The sequence below is a fragment of the Stenella coeruleoalba genome (genome assembly GCF_951394435.1).
Source record: "Stenella coeruleoalba genome assembly, chromosome: 10".
NCBI lineage: Eukaryota > Metazoa > Chordata > Mammalia > Artiodactyla > Delphinidae > Stenella > Stenella coeruleoalba.
Window position 1 is genome coordinate 22,382,776 of NC_137156.1, and position 21,941 is coordinate 22,404,716.

Below are 21,941 nucleotides of genomic sequence, written 5' to 3' on the forward strand. Positions count from 1 at the left end.
CAAATTTGGGATCACTGTGTTTTTATTTCTCTTCTTTTATGTCATAATCATAAGAGAAAACCTAATCTTTCAGGTTGAAAATCTTGGTTCCTGGTAACATTAACATAATTGCTTATTTTTTTATCCTATTATATATGTGTATATATGTACATGTACATAATATATAATATATTCAGAATAACAACAAAAATATTATTACCCAGATGATAACTGAAAAATTTAAGTTTTATTTTCACCTCTTTTTGTCATTAGGCTACATTCCACTGGGGATATACAGCTAAATTGCTGCATTTTAAAGTCACCTAAAATAACTCCTCTCTAAGGAGTAACCAACTTCCGAGAGTTTAAGCTACCAACTACACACACAGTTAGTTTCATTTTGTCTTAACTTAATTTTGTTTTATAGTGATGTAAAACATTTACATGATTCCAAAGCCAAACATACAAAACAAAGTACATTTAGAAATGACTAATTTCCATCTCTTCCACCTGGTTTTCCTTTCCTCCCCACAGGTAACTGTTTTTGTTAGGTTTTGGTTTATCCTTCCACTTAAAAAATAAATATAAGCCCCCCAAAATGTATATTTACATTTCCCCTTTCCTTAGGTAAAATGTAGCATGCGGTGTGCACTGTTCTCCACCTTGTTTTTTTCACTTAATATATCCTGGAGGTCATCATAAAATAATACACAGATAGTCCTCATTTGCAAAATGGATAGAAGGCGAGGGGGGCAGACCTGACTGAGTCGCCTGGGGAGACAACATCCAGTGGTCCAGCGCCATGTTTTTCAGATCCCCAGAAAGGATGAGGTCAGATGGGTCAAGCCCGCGTGGGCACCCAGGGGCTTCGGGGAATGAGTTGGAGGAGGAGAAAGCCGCAGCCCAAAGTCAGTTGTCTGGTCCCCTGTATCTGGTTCTCAACCAACTTTCTCATTGCAGAGTTTTCAAATATCACCTATCGATTTACAGTGCGACAATAAATAGCCTTGTGTGGAGTCTTTTCGTGGATTTGAAGCTTTCTTTTCGACCGAGGTGTACTGGGGCATCAGGCCTGGATCAAGAAGCCCGAAGAGTGTAACCTTCCCAAATTGCTCCTGGAAGTCTAGCTTCAACCCTACCTGCCAGCTGCAGCATATCCCAAAGAGAGGAAGGAACGGGGAGGAGACGGAGAGAAAGGCAAAGGAACAACTCTAGGGACTCAAGGTGATCTGTGCCGGGAAACAAGAGCCGGAAGAAGGGGAAGACCTGCTCTGGAAAGGAGGCCTGGAAGGTGTAGATGTGGTTGCTGGTAGTGGCGTCGTAGAAGACTACCTCCCCGCATTCGTGATTCACGCGGACGCCCACTTTCCTGGGACAGACCGAGAGATCCTCCCGGGTGCCGGCCTTGGTGAGCGCCTGGCACTCGGAGCCTGCGATGCGTAGTGTCCAGAAGCCGGTTAAGGGTTCCAACGCCAGCATGCCCCTCCGTGGTACTGGCTCTGAGGCCACGCCCACCACGCAGCCCCCGCCCCCGGGCCCTTGGAGCTCCACCTCCCAGGCCTGGCAGCCGGAGGAGAAGCCTGGCAAGCCCAAGGACACAGCGGAACGGATGGAAGCGCTCAGGGTCGGTGGGCTCAGTCCAGCCGCTTTGAGAAACCTGGTCCAGCGTCACTGTCTTCAGATCCTGGGAAATGATGAGATCCGCGTGAGCCGAGGCCGCATCTAGGGTCACTGAGGCTGCGGGAAGATAAGGAGGAGAAAGAGGGGCAGCCCCAGGTCAAGTCGTCCAGCCCCCTTTAGGATAGCTTTCTCTTCATAGTCACAGTCCTCTTTGTCCCCAGAGAAGTCCTATCCCTCCCTCCCCCTCTTCGAAGTTAATTCCTAAATTTCACCATATGCTGCTCTGAGGGTGCTCTCCAGTGGTGGTGAGGGGGTGTCATTTCAACACTCAGCTGAGACTATCTCCTCTTCCTTCCCCATTTCCTGTGGTCCTCATATCTAGAAGAAGATTTGAGCCTTGTATAAGAGATGTCGAAGCTCAGGCTATCTGAGCTCGAGTAATTTTCTAAAGTGCAGCCCCTCAAAAACAGGCATAAATGGAGGGGTGGAATGCAGAAGGAGGGATAGTCAGCCCCAGTCTCACCACAGAAGCACACTTTTTTTTTTTTTTAATTTAATTCATTTACTTATTTTTGGCTGTGTTGGGTCTTCATTGCAGTGTGCGGGCTTCTCATTGCGGTGGCTTCTCTTGTTGCAGAGCACGGGCTCTAGGCACGCGAGCTTCAGTAGTTGTGGCACGTGGGCTCAGTAGTTGTGGCTCGCGGGCTCTAGAGCGCAGGCCCAGTAGTTGTGGCACACGGCCTTAGTTGCTCTGTGGCATGTGGGATCTTCCCGGACCAGAGCTCGAACCCATGTCTCCTGCATTGGCAGACGGATTCTTAACCACCGCGCCACCAGGGAAGTCCCCATTATTATTATTATTTTTTCTTTTTTATGTCCGCGTGGCCATGGGGGATCTTAGTTCCCCCACCAGGGATCGAATCCACGCTCCCTGCAGTGGAAGCGTGGAGTCTTAGCCACTGGACCATCAGGGAGGTCCCAAAACATGCACACTTTTAATTGGATTTGGACATTAAGTTATAGTTTGTCAAGGCTAGAAGGCCCCCATCTGCCCTGTCCAATTGCCTGAGTGGCTGTGGTTCCAGTCTTTGCCAAAGACTTAGGAATTGGGGCCTCATTCTGCCTGTTGTCTAATTTGTTGTCTCATTTGTTGTCTACTTTGTTGTCTGATATGTTGTCTGATTTGTTGTCTGATTTGTCGTCTAATCTCACACCCTCTTACTGTAATATTACTTAATTTTTCCTGCTGGATGGGGGGTGGGGAGAGATGGAGGATGTGGGAATGTGGGGAAGAGGAGAAAGAGTGACCAGGTTCATGGGGATGAGTTAGGTGAATTGTGGCCCAGGCAGTCCTTACTGGTCTCTAGAGTCTACCCTGGCTGAACTTATGCCTAGGTAAATAGTTTTAAAAAAAGAAAAAAAAAGGGGACCGGAGCAGTCAACTATAGTGACTTCCTTTATCCACTAGGGGGTACCACAGCCAAAGCAATAAGCAGAAGCCAAGCTGGGGCTTCCAGGTCATCTTCCTCTTTTTGCTTGAGAACCCCCTCTTCCTTCTCCAAAGCGTCAACACTACCCCCACCTCCCTCAGCCCAGCTCCACTCAGGGACACTGTCTCTGAAGTCTTCTCTCTGCTGGGGTCTCGCTTCTGTCTGCCCCTCACTCAACACCTCACCTAATGTCACGCTCTGCTCTTGCTAGCTCCTTTTCATTTTTCTCCCTGCCTCAGTGAGCTTGGAATTTCATAAATTCCCCTATTTTGCTAATTGTATAGCTCCATCCTTTTGTTGAAAATAGGTGTGTCCAACCAAGTACTGATGGTAAGTCAGCCACTTGTACACTTTCCACTCAGGGTGGATTCAGCCCTTTCTGCAACCTCTACAACCAAAGCATCCATACAGGTCCATCTGGCTGTGCTTCTCGGGAGAAGCTGTTCTATAGGACTCAAAATAAGGACTCTATCAACCTGCTGAATGATTAATAGCCTCAGTACATTTCAGGCTGTACTTTCCTCCATGCCATTGGGTAGAATCCAGGAGGTCCCACCAAGAACGTGTTACTTTCATTAGCAGCTCCTAAGGCCTCTGCTGAATTCTCCATGTCTCCTGAGTTTCAAATCTTGAGCTCCTGTTCCCCCCACCCCTACCTCCTTTTTCATAATCGTGGAGCAGATAAAGGTTCAATATTACATTTTGTGTTTTAAAATTCTTGGCTATTTCTGCCACAGGACATCTTTCACTGGCGAACTTTCTTCCTTGGTCCCTGCCTTCTGCTGCTCTGCAGGCTGTCTCTCCTGGGCTGTACCCCTCTTCCTCTTACATAGTTTGAAGGCCCTTTCTCCTTCCTCCCTCCCTCCTGCTGGATCTGCATATTTCAGAGCTAACTTTCCACCGCCAGGTATTCCTTGCTCTGAGGAATGTCAAGGCCAGATTTGAAACTATCATTTTTTAATGAAATGTCCCAGTGCCCTGAGTCGTTCTCCCTCCCAGAGACGTGAAAATAAGGTCCTGTCTTGGGAGACAACGCCACCTACTGCCCACTGAGAGCTGCCAAACACACAGCTGAAGGACACTTTTTATTGCCTGTTCTGGGTAAGGTCGCAAATAATCCAGGTTAGAATAATTTAGAATTGAAGTTGAGGTGGTGATGAGACATTCAAGGATGCACAGGAATTTAAACTTGGTAAGTACATGAAGACCATAGATAAGGATCTGGATGGTCCTGGGGTTCAGGGAGGTTACAGGACCTGCTTAAGGTTAACAGCTGCAAAGTGGTGGAGTGGAGGTCTGAATCTGGCCCATCTACCTTCAAAGTCCATGTAGCTCCACCTCATTGTGCTAGGAGGGAGCGGATCTCTGGTAATGAATGGTAAGAGAGGTGATAGGGAACCCAACAGCCAGCAGAGACGAGAATTTCAAGGAAGGGACTGCTGACGATCTCATGTTTCAGAGTCATCAGTTTGGATGTGGGCTGAGAAAGCATCACTAGGATTTAGTTGGAGACTTGAAAGAGTGGCTTAAGATGCCCAGCATTGGGCAAGACATCAGAGGGTAAGCAAAGATGGGAAGATATAGTCCCATCCCTCACGGAGCTAAGCATGAGCCAAAGTCAGGGAAGTTGGCAAAAAATGTAATGGTAATAAATTAGGAGGTGGTTCATAAAAGGGAGAGAGGTATATAGACCTGCAAGTCCCTCTGACACCTTTGTGCAAATTAGAATAAGCCCCTCCCCTTCCTCAGGGCCAGTCATGCTCTTGGCTGCAGAGGCCCATGGCTTGGTAAGTAGACTGTGGGCTGGGTCCCAGTTCCGACTCATCCACTCTCCTGGCTGCTCTTGTAACAGTGAACAACCTGCCCACTGTAAGTGGAGGCCCCGGAAGGATGACGACTGAGTAGCTAGGAAAGTTTCATGCAGGAAACTGGGACGTTGAGCTGGACTTAAACTGATGTGAGAATTTAGAGCAGCTGCAAGAAGAGGTAGAAGGGCTTCTCTGCTGGAAAGTGTCGAGCAGAGCCAGGAAAGAAGTGATGAAGGAGAGGGAAAAGATGCAAATCACCGGGCCCCTGGCTCCAATACTTTGAAGTAGGCAAAATCAGGTAAAATCACTCATTCAAAAACTATCGATGGGGCTTCCCTGGTGGCGCAGTGGTTGAGAGTCTGCCTGCCAATGCAGGAGACACGGGTTCGTGCCCCGGTCCGGGAAGATCCCACATGCCGCAGAGCGGCTGGGCCCATGAGCCATGGCCACTGAGCCTGCGCCTCCGGGAGAGGCCCCAACAGTGAGAGGCCCGCGTAACGCAAAAACAAAAACAAAAACAAAAAAAACAAAAAACTATCGATGGCCTGCTATATGCAAGGAGCTATCTGAATAGGTTGTGAGGCAGGGGAATAATAATAACCCCTAACAATTGTGCATTGGTTTATAATTTATAAAGAACCTCCATTCCCAGCTGTGACGTTTGATCCCCTTTCCTGGCAAGGAGACTGTGGTCGTGGTTGTCTCAGAACATGAAGCTCTAAATCTCAGAATTAGGATCATAATCCGGATCTTTTGGGTAGTTCAGAATTCCTTTCATTCTAACCACTGATGCTTCTTCTTCTTTAAATGTAAGTAATTGTTTAAATAGATGATACCCTTACTTGGTTCCAAATTTAAAAGGTACAATGGGAACCTCCAACCCCCGTTCTCCAGACAGCCAGACATCTAATTTTAGTGCATTTTAATGTGTGTTTTCTTCATGTGGGAGAGACTGAGCATCTTTTCATATGTTTTAGAGATATTTTTTCCTATGAAGTATCTGTTCATTTCCTCTGTCCAGTTTCATCCTTGGTAGTTAATTTTTTTTTCTTTTGTAAGAGCTCTCTATGCATTAGGGGGATTAACCCTTTGATTTTTTATTTTTTTTAGCCCTTTGATTTGGATGGTAGCTGTTAATATGTTTTCTTTTTACGCTTTCCTCTGGTCATTTGTCTCTTGACATTGTTTTTGTAGATTTTTCCCCCATGCAGATCTTTTAAAATATGATTGAATTTATCTGTCTATCCTTGTATGATTTCTATATTTGAATCATTCTTTTTTTTTCATTTTGTTTTGTTTTGTTTTCTTGGCCATGCTGCGTGGCTTGTGGGATCTTAGTTTCCCAACCAGGGATTGAATCCGGGGCCCTCGGCAGTGAAAGCGCAGACTCCTAACCACTGGATCACCAGGGAAGTCCCTATATTTGAATCATTCTTAAATTAGTGTTAAGTACAGTGGGTCCTTGCCTTCAACTTGCTCAATAAGAAAGTAGGAAAATCAAGAAAAGTACCTAAATAACTATAAAAGAAATTACCATATGGTCAGTACTCTAAATTTCTTCATCTGTCTATCCAGAATCCAGTTATCAATCTATCTGAAAATTCACCTTTCCATTTATTAAGGCTTTACTTAACTCCTTCTAAGGGCCAGGAAAGGTGTGAACAGATGACATTTTGTGGTGATGAGGCATGTGGGCTAAAATGACAGAGATCCAGATCTGAATCCCAACTCTCTGTTTACCCCTCTGTGGCCTTGGGCAGGTTACTTAATCTCTCCTCATTTTTGTTTCTCATATTATCTCCTAAGATGTGACAAATGAGGAATGTGGAGGGGTCAAGGATTAGAGACTGATGAACAGATGTGTTAGTGAGAAGCTTAGGGAGAGAGATGTAAGATGAGTCCGATGCCTAGATTTGTGATGTCAGGTGGTGAAGTCTGTTCTGCCAAGGACAAGACAATGGTCACTAGTGTGGGCAGCAAAAGTAAAGGTCGCTGGATGTGAGCATGTCAATGAGCTGAAAGACCTCAGTGTTGATGGTCATCTACATCGTCCTTGAAATCACCCAGGATGGTGGCAGGACATGGGTGGCTCACAGGGCTCAATGGCTCATCCTCAGCAAATCAAGGGAATTGGCTCTGTGGAGAACAGCAAGGCAGAGGGAGAGCGTGGGCGACCAGAGCTCCACACATAGGGGCTTTTTTCTGGCTCTGGGGACCTCACGCTTAGGAGGTGGTGTATGGAGTGAGGAAGATGCTCACCCCACCCATGACCCTGAGATTCGAGGGAGCTATCCCCTTTGATAAAAAGGCCAAGGAACTATGACTTACGGGGAAAGTGACTTTTTAATAGAAACCCTACAGCAGACAGTGGTCAAGTGGGATTAAGGAAGGATAGTATGGAGTGAGATTTGAACAAGAATGTTGGACCTTCTAATACAGCCTCAGCTGGCAACTCTCATTAGTGTTGTCCCCTGTGGGGCCCCAGCATCGGTGCTGAAACCACTGACTGGAGGGAAATTGGAAGACAGTGGCTGGGCACTTGGTTTTCTGGTATCCTGAGCAGATGCTGTGGTTCTCTGACGCCTGGATCCCGAGGTACCTAGGCGGAGGCTCTCTGTGCGTTGACTCTCACTTCATGTCATACTTACATCAGAGGCACCAAGACTTTCCTCCTCCCCATGTGCAAACAAGCCACACCTTTCACCAGCCAAAGTCCATCTCACCTTCCACCTCCCCTAGATCAGTCACCCAGCCATGGGAAGATGGGCCTTGTCACCTCTCCCCCATGTTTACTAACGCGTGAGCATATATAATCAGCACGGTCTAAAAACCATTCACCTGCTGGCCATCTCTCCAGATCTGGAGCATGAGATCATGGCCTGATGTCGTGGCAAGAGAAATTGAAGTAGGATACCAGGGGAGCTTTTCTGGAGGAGGACTAGGCAAGAGGCTTAGGGACTGAGTGTTGAATGCAGTGTTTAAGTGAAGTGGGGATGGGGGAGTACTTTCTTCTTTGGGTCTTCTTTGGAGATGGCTTGAAAGGAAGGGAAAAGGTCTCCAAACTGCTCTATGTCCTGTTCTCCGTCTCTTTCCCTTTCATTGCAGAATCTGTATAACTGTGAGAGGGATGCTGGTTGGGGGAATGAACAGCTGACAGAGATGCTGATGCAAATAGTCGGGTATTAATTGACAGCAGTAGCCAAATTCTTAGAGTGTGACCGCGAGCCTGCAAGTATCACAGTGTGGTACTTGATAAACTCCTGCCAGCTTCTCTCAACTGAGGGCAAATCAGAGAAGACGTTCAACTTTTAAGTTTATGAATCTCTGGCTTCTGACCAGGATACTCTGGCCTTTTAACTTTGAGCTGTAAAAATATGCACAGAAAGCTCTGAAGAGGAAAACTGGTCTTTGAATCACCTGCTTCCTCCAGGTGTGTGAAAAGGAGTGATTTCAAGTTTAGTAAAGACAAGGAAACCAGAGGGTGTGTGTCAAAGTTGATGATTGGTTTCTGAAACTTGTTGCAGAATGGTGGTTTCTGTTGTCCGTGCTACAGTTCTATTGATGGAGAGTGGGCAGCTGCCTGCAGTTGGAGGGCTGAATCAGGTCCTCTGAGCCGCTCCAGGGCCGCCTCCTTCCAGCTGGGCCATCTTACCTGGACTGTCTAGGGTGGCAGGCTGTCCAAAGCTCCAGTGGAGAAGGAGGCCCTATAGATGGGAGGCTGGCAGTGTGAGGTGGAGGCCATGATCCCTCTGCGGGAGGACAGCCGGGAAGAGGGCATCTGCCCCATCTGCCAGGAGTGCCTGAAGGAGGCGGTGCGCACTGACTGCAGACACCTCTTCTGTCGAGCATGCCTGGCCCAGCACCTGGAGAAGGCCTCAGCCTCTGGGGTCCTCAACTGCCCCCTCTGCCGGAAGCCCTGTTCCGAGGGGGTCCTGGGGGCCGGCTATACCTGCGACAGCCACCAGAAGAAGGTGTGCTGGTTCTGTGAGGAGAGCAGATGTCTTCTGTGTGTGGAATGCCGGGTGTCCCCTGAACACAAGTCTCACTGTGAACTGGCCATTGAAAATGCCATCAGCCACTACAAGGTAAGGCGGGGTCATCACAGCCATCCCTCTGCCACCACCTCCCTGAGTTACTCCTTCCTACTCCCTGTCCTTTATGCCTGACGTATCATAGAGGCTCAGTAACTGACACTCTTCTTTGTTTCTTCTGCTTTATTCTGTTTCGGACCCTTGTCTTCACTTTTCTGTGTTTATCTTGCTACTAATGTTAAAGTTTCAATGCATTAATAGGAGTCTAAGAGGAGATACGGTCACACGATGTCAGATTCCCAGGAAGCATGAGCTCCTTGCATTTTGCTCATCTGTAGCGCAAAGGAGTTGGACTAAATAATACAAAACTCTTTTAGTACTAAGACTGTATGGTTCCACTGTTTGATAGTACTAGAAAATTGGCTAGAAATATAATCAGGTTTTATATATCCTAATGATTAACCTGTAAATACATTGAAACCTGGAAATTAGTACATGATTCTCTCTCTCTCTTCCTTCTTCATCTTTTCTTTCCTTCCTTTCTATAGTGATTATTTTTATCCTATTTTTAAATTTTTTTATCATAAAACTAGTACATTCAGACAACACTGTAAGGTATAAAGTCAAAACTAAAAATCTTTCTTCCTGCGTTCCCCCATTCTCAGTCCCCGGAGGTAACCACTGTTAGATTTTTGTGTATCATTCTTCCAGAAACTTGTGTGTGTGTGTGTATGAATGCAGTCTCTAAAACACACACACACACACACACACACACACACACACACGGATTCTCTATATATTTTTCTGTAACTCGTTTTTATCATCTCAAAATACATCTTGGACATTATCCCATTTTCCCATCAGTACATCTAGATCTTATGAATTCTTTTCAACAACTGCATGGTGTTCAATTCTATGAATGTACTATAAATTGGCAGATATTGAGCTATTTCCAGGTTATTGTTTTGTTTTGAGGTCTCATGGAATATTGTAATGAGTATCCTTCAACATATATTTTGGAGGACTTAGAATATCCAAGCTGTATTTTGGTGAAAGAATAACCTAACTTCCAAGTTTTGATCAATTTTTCCTATCACTATTTACTGAATAATCCATAGTTCCCACACTGATTTGAATGCCGACTTCTTAATCTGCCATGGGTACGTATAGACTTGCACATTTTCTTGACTCTCCATTCCGTTCTATTCTTCTATCCATTCCTGCTTGTGTGTCAAACCATTTTAAGCACTGTACCTTTGCGATGTGTTTTAATGTCAGGTAGCTCTTGGAACCCTCACAATATTCTTATTTTTCAGAATTTTTGTGGATATTCAGATATATTTATTTTGCCAGTTAGCTTTAGCATTTTTTTCCCAACTATCCTCTACCCCCATCCCCAATTCAGTTAGTATTTGATTGGATTGACAATTGACATATTTTCACCATGGTGTCTTTCTATCCAATAATGAAGGATGAATTTCCAAGTCTTCTTTTAGATACTTGGCTTTTTGAACATGTTATAATACAGGATGAGAAACTGGGGAGTCCAGATTGAGGGTGACTATGGGAAGGTAGAGAAATAACTCAGAAAGCCAAAGAGGCAAATTTCTCTGGTTCTAACATCATTCCCTTTAAGTGCAGGGCACCACAGGAGGGCAGGGAGAGCTCTCCCACCTGCTGATGGGCCAGTGAATAGATGGAAAAATCTATTCACTCACTCAATGATTTATTCAGGCCTGTGCTTTGTATAGGATGCCATGCTAGGTATTGTAGGAAGTATAAATATGATTCATAATCTTTGTCCTCAAGTTTACCTTTAAATTATGACAGGAAAACTAAAATAAATAAATAACAATATTTGTTCATTTAAGAAAGACTTATGTTCCTGTTATGTATTAGGAACTACCATACATGCTAGGAGTACAATGATGAACAAGTCAGATGCCATCCCTCCTGCCAGGGTCTTTGCAGTTTAATAAGAAAGACAGACACGAAATCAAACAAACTACAAGTCTCGTATGAGCTAAGAAGAAAACAAACAAGAGTCTGAGATGGAGAGTAATGGGTGACCCCTGTGGTTGGTGAGGGCCTCATGGAGGAGGTGGCACCGGTGCTGAGATCAGGAAAAAGGGAAGGTGGCCAATGTAAAGACTGGGCAGAAGGGAAGCACAGATTTGGGAGCCCCAGATCCAGAAAAGCCTTGTTATATTTGAAGAGTTTATAATTAGAGTGTGAATTGCCAGGATTTACTGACAGATTAAAGTGGGGTGAGGGAATGAAGGGAATCAAAGATGACTTCATGAGTTTCTGATTTGAGAAACTGGATGAATGATGGAACGATAAGGACTGGGGAGAACAGGTTTGAATGACACATCAAGTTTCATTTAGGACGAGTCAAGTCCAAGTTGAGACACATCAAAGTAGGATCTTAGTTAAGTGGCTGGCTTTGAAATCTGGATCTCCAAAGAGAGTCTGGGTTAGTATTCCCAGAACTTAAGACAGGGTTCCATCAGAATAAGGATAATATTTAAATCCAAGGGAATGGATGCAATATCCTCAGGAGAGAGCCTAGAGAGAAAAGAAGTTCCAGGGCAAGGTCCTTAGAAAGGCCATCATTTAGATGTAAGGTGGAGGGGGACCCAGCAAAGGAGACTGAAAGCAAGCCACTAGCAAGGCAGGAGAAAAGCAAGGGGAGTGGTGTTCTAGATGCTAAGAGAGAAGAATCTGTTAAGAAGTGACAGTAGAAGGACTTCCCTGGTCATCCAGTGGTTAAGAATCTGCCTTCTAATGCAAGGGACGAGGGTTCGATCCCTGGTCAGGGAACTAAGATCCCACATGCTGAGGGACAACTAAGGCTGTGAGCTGCAACTACTGAGCCCACTGCAACGAAAGACACTACATGCCGCAAGGAAGATCCCGCGTGCCGCAACTAAGACCCAATGCAGCCAAATAAATAAATATTAAAAAAAAGAAGAAGAAGAAACAATGGTGGAGTGCATTGAATGATGCTGGGCCATCCAGTAAGATGGGCAGCAGAGAAGTGGATGCTGGGCTGGGAGGAGGCACACTTCTTCCGTTGTAACAGTGGGGAACAAAAGAAGGCCTCTGCAAGGGGAGGGAGTCTTGCAGTTTGGGAGAGGACCCGAGTGTTTGGGTATATTTCCTCAATAATATGTGAGGGAAGGACATCAGCAGTGCGGGTAGAGGTGGAGGTGTGAAAGGTTTGAAAAGAGAAGAGAAGTCGCGGTAGAATTTGGAAAAGCGAACCTACAAGTGAAACAGTGGAATTGGCAGGCAGCATAGAGCACCCGTTTGAGTTTTGAAACTAGGGATTTAGTGAGTTTCATGAGGCTGCCTGAGGACAGCCAAAGTCTGGGGAGTTGAAGGTATTTTCAAAGGACTGATTACAATGGGAGACCCTGAGTGTGTTTGTAGATGTTGACAGCATAGTTTTGAAATAAAGATTTCTTGTGATTTCTCACTATGCCTCTATTCCTTTGAGTTAAATTTTGTAAATTAAATATTTTAAATTGTAAATATTGTAAATTGTGTCCTTTTTAAAGGAATTACGTATTGCCTGACTGCACTCCAGAAGACTGAAAAATTTGCAATGTCTTTTTTGTACATCTGTTTCCCTACTGCCCAACTTATGTTGTTGTCAATCACTTTTTTCAATGTGGTTTGCTGGTTTTCCAAGTGCGTGACAATGATTGAAGTTGTTTTACTATGCTGGCGGTGAGGTTTCTCTCCACGTGGAGACTCACCGTCTACATTTCCCCTTAGAATCAGGGCATAAATTCTACATGAGTGCGTCAGAGTAGTTTATCTTTTGGATAATAAGCTATACTAATTATGTTTAACCTTCATTTTTCCTATTCCGATATTTCTTTTCTTTTTATTTCATTTTTGGGGCAAAAATTTTAAGAATTTGTACTTGAATCAGTTCTATTCTTTTTAAGAAATAAAATCTCCATGTCTTACTCAGAAATTTATCTAGTATGGTGATAGATAGATATTAGGTCTGTATCATTTTTAAAGATTAAGTAATTCCTGGCTTATTTGGAATTTAATATACTGTGTTGTGTGAAGGATGACTCCTTTATCAAACAATAAAGTTATTTTTTCTTTATTCTGGTATACAGTTGTCCCTCAAACATTTCTGTGAGTCCTTTTCACATCTATATGTTCTTTTTGGTTTGACATAAATTAAATTCTTATAATAGTGGTATTTTTCTTACTTTAGTCCATTGATTATTTTTTTCTGTTCTAAAGTTATTATATAGTTTTGATACTTATTGCTTTATGGTTTATTTTTAAATTTAGTAGCATCTTTGTCAAATAATAATTTTTTGTAACCTGATGGTCTTGCTGACTGTCTTTTCAGAAGGATTTTCTTTTTTCTAAATTTAATTTAATTTAATTTAATTTAATTTATTTGGCTCTGCTGGGTATTACTTGTAGCACGTGGGATCTTTGTTGCTGCATGCGGGATCTTTGTTGTGGCATGTGGGATCTTTACTTGCGGCATGCAGGCTCTTAGTTGCGGCATGCAGAATCTAGTTCCCTGACCAGGGATCGAACCCAGGCCCCCTGCATTGGGGATGAGGAGTTTTAACCACCAGACCACCAGGGAAGTCTCCAGAAGGATTTTCTTATATAATGTTTCTAAGTTTTATGGAGAATCCCTGAAATTTTAATTGGCATTGCATTAAATTTGTTGATTACATTAAGAATTATGACTTTTGGGGCTTCCCTGGTGGCGCAGTGGTTGAGAGTTCGCCTGCCGATGCAGGGGACACGGGTTTGTGCCCCGGTCTGGGAAGATCCCACATGCCGCGGAGTGGCTGGGCCCATGAGCCATGGCCGCTGAGAGTCTTTGCTGAGTTCATATATCCTTTAACTTAATTTCCTGACATTTTCTAGATGCACAATCATGTGGACATTGTCAGGTTTAGTCATCAACACCGTTTTTCCTCATAAAATATAATCGGTGATATCATTCTTATCCATATTTTGGGGCACTTTTTGTTCTGTGAGGAGCATGTATTTTGAAAGTTGTTCTTTTTTTGTGTGTGTGTGACTGTATTGGGGGAAAGATACCTTTTTGCCTGTTAACCACTTTTTCTTTGATGCGTTTTGTAAGCCTTTTTAAAAATTTTTTAATTTATTTATTGGCTGCATTGGGTCTTCATTGCTGCACGTGGGCTTTCTCTAGTTGCAGCAAGCGGGAGCTACTCTTCGTTGTGGTGCGCAGGCTTCTCATTACAGTGGCTTCTCTTTGCTGCAGAGCACGGGCTCTAGGTGCGGGTTTCAGTAGTTGCGGCTCATGGGCTCTAGAGTGCAGGCTCAGTAGTTGTGGTGCATGGGCTTAGTTGCTCCGTGGCATGTGGGATCTTCCCCGACCAGGGATCGTACCTGTGTCCCCTGCATTGGCAGGTGGATTCTTAATCACTGCACCACCAGGGAAGTCCTAGTAAGCCATTTGAGAAGGATTTTAAATGTTGCTATGTTCTCATGTTTCCTCACTACTTAATGTCCTTTTCGGTCAATTTTTTTACTGTGAAATCACATTTTATCTGATATCTGATAGGATCACAGACTTTAAAAAATATTTATCAAGACAAAACAGGTCTTGCACTATGCCCTATATTTCAATGTGTCTTTTTTTCCCCCGAGGAATATTTTAGGAAGATAAAAGTTTGTAGAATTTTGCTTTCTAATTCTAATGAGTACCTTATTTACACAAATATTACCTTAATGCAAAAATGGATGAATAAATATTTTTTGAAAAACGAGGGACTTTACCTTACTCATTTTGAATATTTTAAATGATAGATCTGAATTATTCTCGTTTTTCATGCGTTATCTTTATTGCTGTTATCTTTGCTTCCTTTTTTCATTTACACAATCTCTGTAGTTGACTTTAAACTCTTCATTAAATTTTAAACTACTCCAGAAGACAGGACTCTGACATTTTGAACCGGATCTTAAGAACAGACCTGACTTTGACAGGCAGCAATAGACAGCATTCCTGGCAGAAGGAAGTAAAAGAAAAGCCAAGAAGAGGCATGGCTGCGTGGGGGTGTGTCCAGGAAACCACAAGCAGCTCTGTTTGGCTAGTGCGGAGAACAGGGAGGGAGTAGAGAGAGGTAACCCAGGAAATGTAAATTGGGTTACAGAGGGCCTTGGATATTGAGTTAAGGAGTTCGGGCTTATCTTTGATAATGAGAAACCCTTTTGAAGACAGTAGTAGCACAGGTAAAAAATAAAATATGACTGAGGTTTCAAGCTGAATGACAGACAGAAGGATGAGTCCAAGGACAGAAATATGGTGGTCAAGAGTAGTGAATTGTGGAAGAGGGTGGGGAAGAGGAAGATAAGTTTGATTACTCCAAACTGAGTTTGAGCTGTCCGTAGGGCAGTAGGAGATACTTAAGTCTCAGCTGGAAACATGGGATTGACTGTTAGGACAAAGAGTTTTTGGGAATTATGATAAAATCTGAAGCCTGAAGTTAAGGACATCATTTAGAGAAAGAGGAGGGTTAAAGAAACAACCTCAGGAAGGTCAAGGAAGGCCGGGGGTGGGAGGTCGGGAGAGTGGGGTGGGTAGAATCACATCCAAGAAGAGGAGGCCTGAGAAGAAGGCACCTCTGGGTTTCCTTCCTGGGGATCACCGTGACCTTGGAGAGAGCAGTTCCAAAAGAATGATGAGAAACAAAAGCAGATGCTGAGGAGCAAAGGGGCCACGAGGACATGAAGACAGCAAGAACCAACTACTTCAAGAAATGTAGTTGTGAGAACAGAGAGAGTAGATGGAAGGGGTAGCAAGGTGAAAGTTGCTTGCTTGTTTGAGCTTTTCGAGACCTGAACTTTCGTGCTCACACAGACAATTCCCCACCGCACTCCAGCCTCCGCCTTCACCGTTGAGGCCCTTGAGTGAAATCCAAGATGCCCATTTACTTCCTTCCCCTCCTTCTATGACTGTTTTATTCCTTGTCTGCTGGGAAATGCCTGCAGGTAACACCAGTGACATGAAACATTTTATAATAATTTCCTAGTGACATCATTGTCTCCTCTGTTTTCTGTTTGTTTACTTGAATGTCCTCGCTGAAGTCTCACCCACAGCCCCTTGACCTTGGTTTCACCCTCTGAATCTCAGGGCCAGAAAGAACTTTCACAGTCATCTCGTCCACCTCCAGCCTTACCTGTACATCTCCAGTGATGTGGGACTCTTCTTTTCCAAAAGCAATACATTTTAAGAGTTTATAAGAGAAAATGAGGCAAAATGACAAAAAGAAGAAACATTCCCCATAAACAGCCAACAACAACAAAATCCACCCACCCCCCAATTTTTTTTGACCTGAGGTGAGAAGGATTTACTTAATGAAACACACACTCTTCAGTCAATAGCACACTCTTATCTTTAGTCCACACATCCTGTTCATGTTTTGTTTGTTCCATTTAATCATCATTCCTCCCTCTTCCATGGACAACCACTTAAAGTGTTTGTTGTATTTTTATTTGTAGACAGTTTGGTAAAACACACATTGCTGCACGGTGTGCTTGTATATTGAATTAACAAAATTATATGATGGGCTTCGTGCTATTTCTTGCTTTTCACTCTACCACTTTTTTGAGATCAGTCCATGTTTTGTGGGTCCCATAGTCCATTTTTTCTGACACATGCACTGTGTTCCATAGTGGGCACCTGCCATATTTTACCCATCCATTTCCCAGGAATGGACTTTATGTGATTCCAATTCTCTGTTACCACAACCAGTGCTGTAGTGGACATGTTCTCTTAGAACCTAGGAATTCTCTGGGGTTTTTACTCAGAAACAGGATCACTGGATCACAGAGGAAAGCACACCTAGGTGGCCGGAACCGTTGCCAGAAGGGCTGTGCCAGTGCACATCTCACCAGCCCACAGTGTGGTCCTTATATCCACACACATCCCACCTCCCCCAGGTGTTATCCAGTTGTCTAATTTTTATTACTCTGATGGGGGTCAAATAACATTTCATTGTATTAGTTTCCATTTCTCTAATCACAGGTGAGTTTGGGCATCCCCTCGTCTGTGAATTAACTGTCCATATTCTTTGCCAGTTTTTCTCTTGGGTTCCTGTCTTCTTATTGATGTCTAGGCTTTCCTTTTATTTATTTATTTTCTTATTTACTTATTTATTTAGGCTGTGCCTTGCAGCTTGAGGGATCTTAGTTCCCCGACCAGGGATTGAAACGGTCCATGGCAGTGAAAACACTGAGTCCTAACCACTGGACCACCGGGGAATTCCCTAGGCTTTCCTTTTATATTCTATATATAAGTCTCTTGTTGGTTTTAGACTTTGCAGATATTATCTCTTAGTCTGTCATTTCTCTGTTAGGTTTGTCCATAAAGTTGTCATTGAACAGAGATATTTAATTTTGAGGTAATCAAATTAAATCATTCTCTCATGGTTTGTGCTTTTGGGGTTTTATCTAAGACATTTTTCCCTACCCCCAGGCCACAAATTTATTCTTTAACATTATTTTCTATTAACTTTGTGGTTTTCCTTTCACACTGTCTTTAATCCAGCTAGAGTCTGCCTTCACATATGGTCCTGGATAGGGATCTGGCTTCATTTTTCCCTGTTGTTGTAGCCAGTTTCCTCAACACCATCTCCTACAGATTTTGTCCCTTCTCTTACTGAACTGTGTATTGCTTTTTATTTTTATTTTATCTTATTTTTCCCAGTTTTATTGAGTTATAATTGACATACAGTAGTATGTAAGTTTAAGGTGTACAGCATAATGATTTGACTTACATACCAAATGAAACGATTATTACAATAAGTTTAATGAACACCCATTGTCTCATATAGATACGAAATTAAACAAATAGAAAAAAATTTTTTATTGTGATGAGAACTCAAGATTTACTCTCTTACCAACTTTCATATATAACATATAGCAGTGGGAATTATATTTATCATGTTGTACGTTACATCCCTAGTACTTATTTATCTTATAACTGGAAGTTTGTATCTTGTGACTGCCTTTATCCAATTCCCCGTCCTCCCACTCCCCACCTCTGGTAACCACAAATCTGATCTCTTTTTCTATGTTTGTTCGTTTGTTTGTTTTGGAAGCATAATTGACCTGCAATATCATGAGAGTTCCTCTTACACAACATAGTGATTCAATATTTCTATACCTTTCAAAATGATCACCACGATAAGTTTACTTACAGTATGTCACGATACAAAGATATTACGCAGTTTTTGACTGTATTCTCCACATTGCACATTTCATACCTGTGACTCATTTCTTTTTACTTTTTTTTTCTTTTAAAATTCTTTTGTAAACATGGGTCTGTCCCTGAGCTCTCTCTTCTTCCATTTTCTATTTGTCCTTGTCCCAGTACCATACTGTTTTATTACTATGGCTTTGTACACCCTTTTATCTGGTACACAAATATATTTTGTAACTAAGGTAACAAGGGTTACAAGAAGAACGTTTCCAGACTCTTTTGCTGACACCCCCCACCCTGCGCCTTTCTTCCATTTTGATTCATTAAAGGCTTATGCTGATATCAGTATCAGCTTTGTTTATATTTGCTTTCTACATAGTTTACCCAAGATCTGAAAGTAAATGTTTTAGAAACTGAAATGATTCATTATACCCTTAGATTCCAGGACACCGTGACCCATCCAGACACTGATTTAAGATTTAGAGAGAGGTTCCATGCCTTCCTGGGCTGTGGGTTTGCTCTAATAGAGAGTTCTTGTCCCTCCCAGCCAGAGTAGGGGAGTGGTACCAGAGGTTTTTCATCTCCTCTGTAAGTCAGGTCTCTCCAGATTGGCTTCACTTGTTGATGAGAAATAGTGAGGGTTGCCAGTGATCAGCACATAACTCTTAGATGTCAGGAGAAAAACACCCTGAAGTCAAGTAGAAAAGGTTCTCTTACTATCTGTTATTTTTATGTAGTTAAGTCTCTTTTAAAAATTACCTATTGCTTTTTGCCATCACTATCCATTAAATAAACTCTTGTGTTCCTTAACCCAAGCATGATGCATAGAAGGCTGCCTCTTTTTAGGCAGAATTTTACGTTAGCCTCATCCTGGGATCAGGACACCCCCTCTCTGCCGTGTGTTCCACGGGCACCACCCTCACCCCCAGTCTGACCAGCAGAGGTGTCTGTCTCTCTAGGAACGACTCAACCGCAGGATCAGGAAGCTCCGAAAGGACATCTGCGAGCTCCAGCGGCTCAGGGCTCAGGAGGAGGAGAGACTGCAAGCTATGCAGGTGGGCTTCGCAGAGTCCCAGGAAGGACTCCGGTCTGATCATCTGTCTGTCTGGAGCAGCCTGCTGTTGGGGGAGGGCCTGGAGGCTGGAAACACAAGTGCTGGGCTCGGCCTTGGGGTTTGCTGGCTGAGTGACCTGGGGCAAGTCAAGCCCTCTGACCTTCATGTGGTTTATATGTTCAGTGAAAGCCAGTCGTGTTCCACCTGGTTCTCGGTGAAGATCAAAGGAGACAAGCAGCCCATCAACTGAAAACTACTCCACAAACCATAGGTCTCTTTCTCTGTCTCTGACCATCTACCTTTCTGTTGCTTGCTCACTTTGATGTGGGGTCTCTCCTCACCCTATGACATGAAGGGGGTTAAAAGTCAGTGGAAGGGCTTCCCTGGTGGCGCAGTGGTTGAGAGTCCGCCTGCCGATGCAGGGGACACGGGTTCGTGCCCCGGTCCGGGAGGATCCCACATGCCTCGGAGTGGCTGGGCCCATGAGCCATGACCGCTGGGCCTGTGCGTCTGGAGCCTGTGCTCTGCAATGGGAGAGACCGCAGCAGTGAGAGGCCTGCGTACCACCAAAAAAAAAAAAAAAAAAAGTCAGTGGAAGGATATAGCTGAGTGGGGTGTGTGTGTGTGTGTGTGTGTGTGTGTGTGTGAGACATGGCATCTGTGGATGTTCACAAGGGTGTGAGGTGCGCGGGGAGGTGTCCCTTCATTTTTGAGGAACACGGCTCCCCCTGTAATACCCATAACATGCAGAGGCAATGCCATGAGGGGAGGAGGACTGAGAAATCAGCATTCTCGCTTGGAACGTTCAGAGACTGAAGGTCCAGAGGGAGCCATCTGACATTGAATCTTAGGGAGCCCCTTTTCTGGAGTTTCAGGCAGACTGTAGGACCCACAGGCTGGAGGCTGAACTGGAGCGTCAACACCGAGCCAGGAGACAGCTGGATGCCCTCCCTCAGCGGCCAGGCCAGCTGGAGGACATGCCAGCAGAGGTGTCCAGAATCCCTGGTATCTCCAGGGCAATGATTCAACTCAGCAGCCTGGTCACTGAACTGGAGGGGATGGCTAAGAAACTGGATGCCAGCCTGCTGAAGGTGCACACCCTGAGGTGCCTCCCGAAGCCTGGGATTCTCCCCAAATAGTGGGCAGCCTACCTGTAGCATCCCTCTGGGAGGTGTAAGGAGAGTCTTCTCTGTGACACGTGGTGGTGGCTTGTCCAAGGCTGCACAATGCTGCTGCAGCAGAGGCGGGTACACAGAAGGGGTGCTATCCTCTCCGGTTCTCAAGGTGACAGCCCAGGGTGCCATCCACTAGTTGGTTGGGGAGGGAACTGGAGGGGACAGGAACCTAAGAACTGGTTGTGACTCTCACTCTCTTTCTCTCTCCTAGGACGCCAGTGACTTATTGAACAGGTATGAGCCGTCCCATCTCCCTTCCCACATGTGCTTACACAGCACAAACCCACACAAACATAGATGTGTGTATGGGCTTTCTCACGGTCAAGGAGCTCCACTGCTCCATTAACTTGCATCTTCAGACTACATGGAAAGTGGAAGATTGAACAGAATATACTGAAGGATTTCTTTGTTTCTAGGAGTGCTCCAGAGCAGTTAGAGGTTATTTATCCCAACTTAGAGAAAAGAATCAATGACTCACTTAACCAGTCATCCTCAGCAGCTCTGACCAGTTCATCCCTGGACCAGCTCCTCTCAGACTCACCTCAGCCTCCTGGCTCTCCTTCCCCCAACCTGTCCAGCCTCCCACTAGGTCTGCCCAGTGCACCCTCAGGCCTGCCACCTCCTGAACATGCCACAGCTGTGATCAGATGCCTGACCCTCTGATACCTGGACAATAGTCACAGCCTCTCTCCTGAACCAGGCTCCCACTGCAGAAGTCAGGATTCAAGACCTCCGTTTTGCCTGTGAACTGACGGTAGCACCCATCTCTCACAATCTCATATTAAAATGGGAGTACCTGGATGGCATGAGTTCACAGTGCTGAGGCCACCTCTGCCTATGGAGCTGGCACGTCTGTTGGCAGAAATATTCCTTCTGAGCTCCTGTAGCACCTGTTGTCTGTACAACGCACCTGGAGCTTACATTACTTTTGTGGTGGACAGACTCTACAGGGACCTCCCATGATGCTCCCCTCGTGGTGTTCATGCCTTTGTATGATCCCCTCTCTTTGAGTGTGAGCAGAACCTGTGACTTGCTTCTAATCAATGGAATATGGCAAAGGGGATGGGCTGTCCCTTCTCAGACTGTATTACATGGATGGGATGCCTCCTTGCTAACACGCTCACTCTTGAAACTCTCCTTGCTGGATTCATGACGTGGGTAGTCCTGTGGCCAGCAGGCAGCCTCTAGGAGCTGAGAGCAGCCTCCAGCCTTCAGCCAACAAGAAGCAGAGGCCCTCAGTCTTGCAGCTGCAAGAAAATTAATTCTGCCAACTGCCTAAGTGAACTTGGAAATGGACTTTTCCCCAGTCGAGCCTCAAGAGGAGAACCCAGCCCAACTGACACCTTGATTGCAGCCTTGTGAGACCCTAAGCAGGGAGCCCAAATTTCTGACCCACAGAAACTGTGAGGCAATAGATGTCATAGAAGCTATGATATAATAAATCTGTGTGGTTTTAAGACACTAAATTTGTGGAAATTTTTATGGAGCAATGAATAATACCTTTGTATATTAATTATTTGTGCATCACTTCTTTGGGTGAGTAAAGACAGTACAC

General features: G+C 44.5%; 2 protein-coding genes across 2 annotated transcripts; one reads left to right on the plus strand and one right to left on the minus strand.

Annotated features, from left to right (window-relative positions):
• Positions 1-1,190: 1,190 nt before the first annotated feature.
• Positions 1,191-4,432, minus strand: LOC307192385 (E3 ubiquitin-protein ligase TRIM31-like; the record flags this gene model as incomplete). Its single annotated transcript, XM_079933214.1, is given in 4 exon segments — positions 1,191-1,212; positions 1,214-1,572; positions 1,574-1,716; positions 4,405-4,432. Coding segments are annotated over 4 exon segments (552 nt in total).
• A 4,205-nt stretch (positions 4,433-8,637) lies between these two features.
• On the plus strand, positions 8,638-20,732 carry TRIM40 (tripartite motif containing 40; the record flags this gene model as incomplete). The annotated part of the gene is made up of 4 exons (XM_079933371.1): positions 8,638-8,982; positions 19,117-19,212; positions 20,081-20,302; positions 20,598-20,732. The coding sequence occupies 4 exons, from the start codon at positions 8,638-8,640 to the stop codon at positions 20,730-20,732; spliced, it is 798 nt and encodes a 265-aa protein (XP_079789497.1).
• Between the last annotated feature and the right edge of the window lie 1,209 nt (positions 20,733-21,941).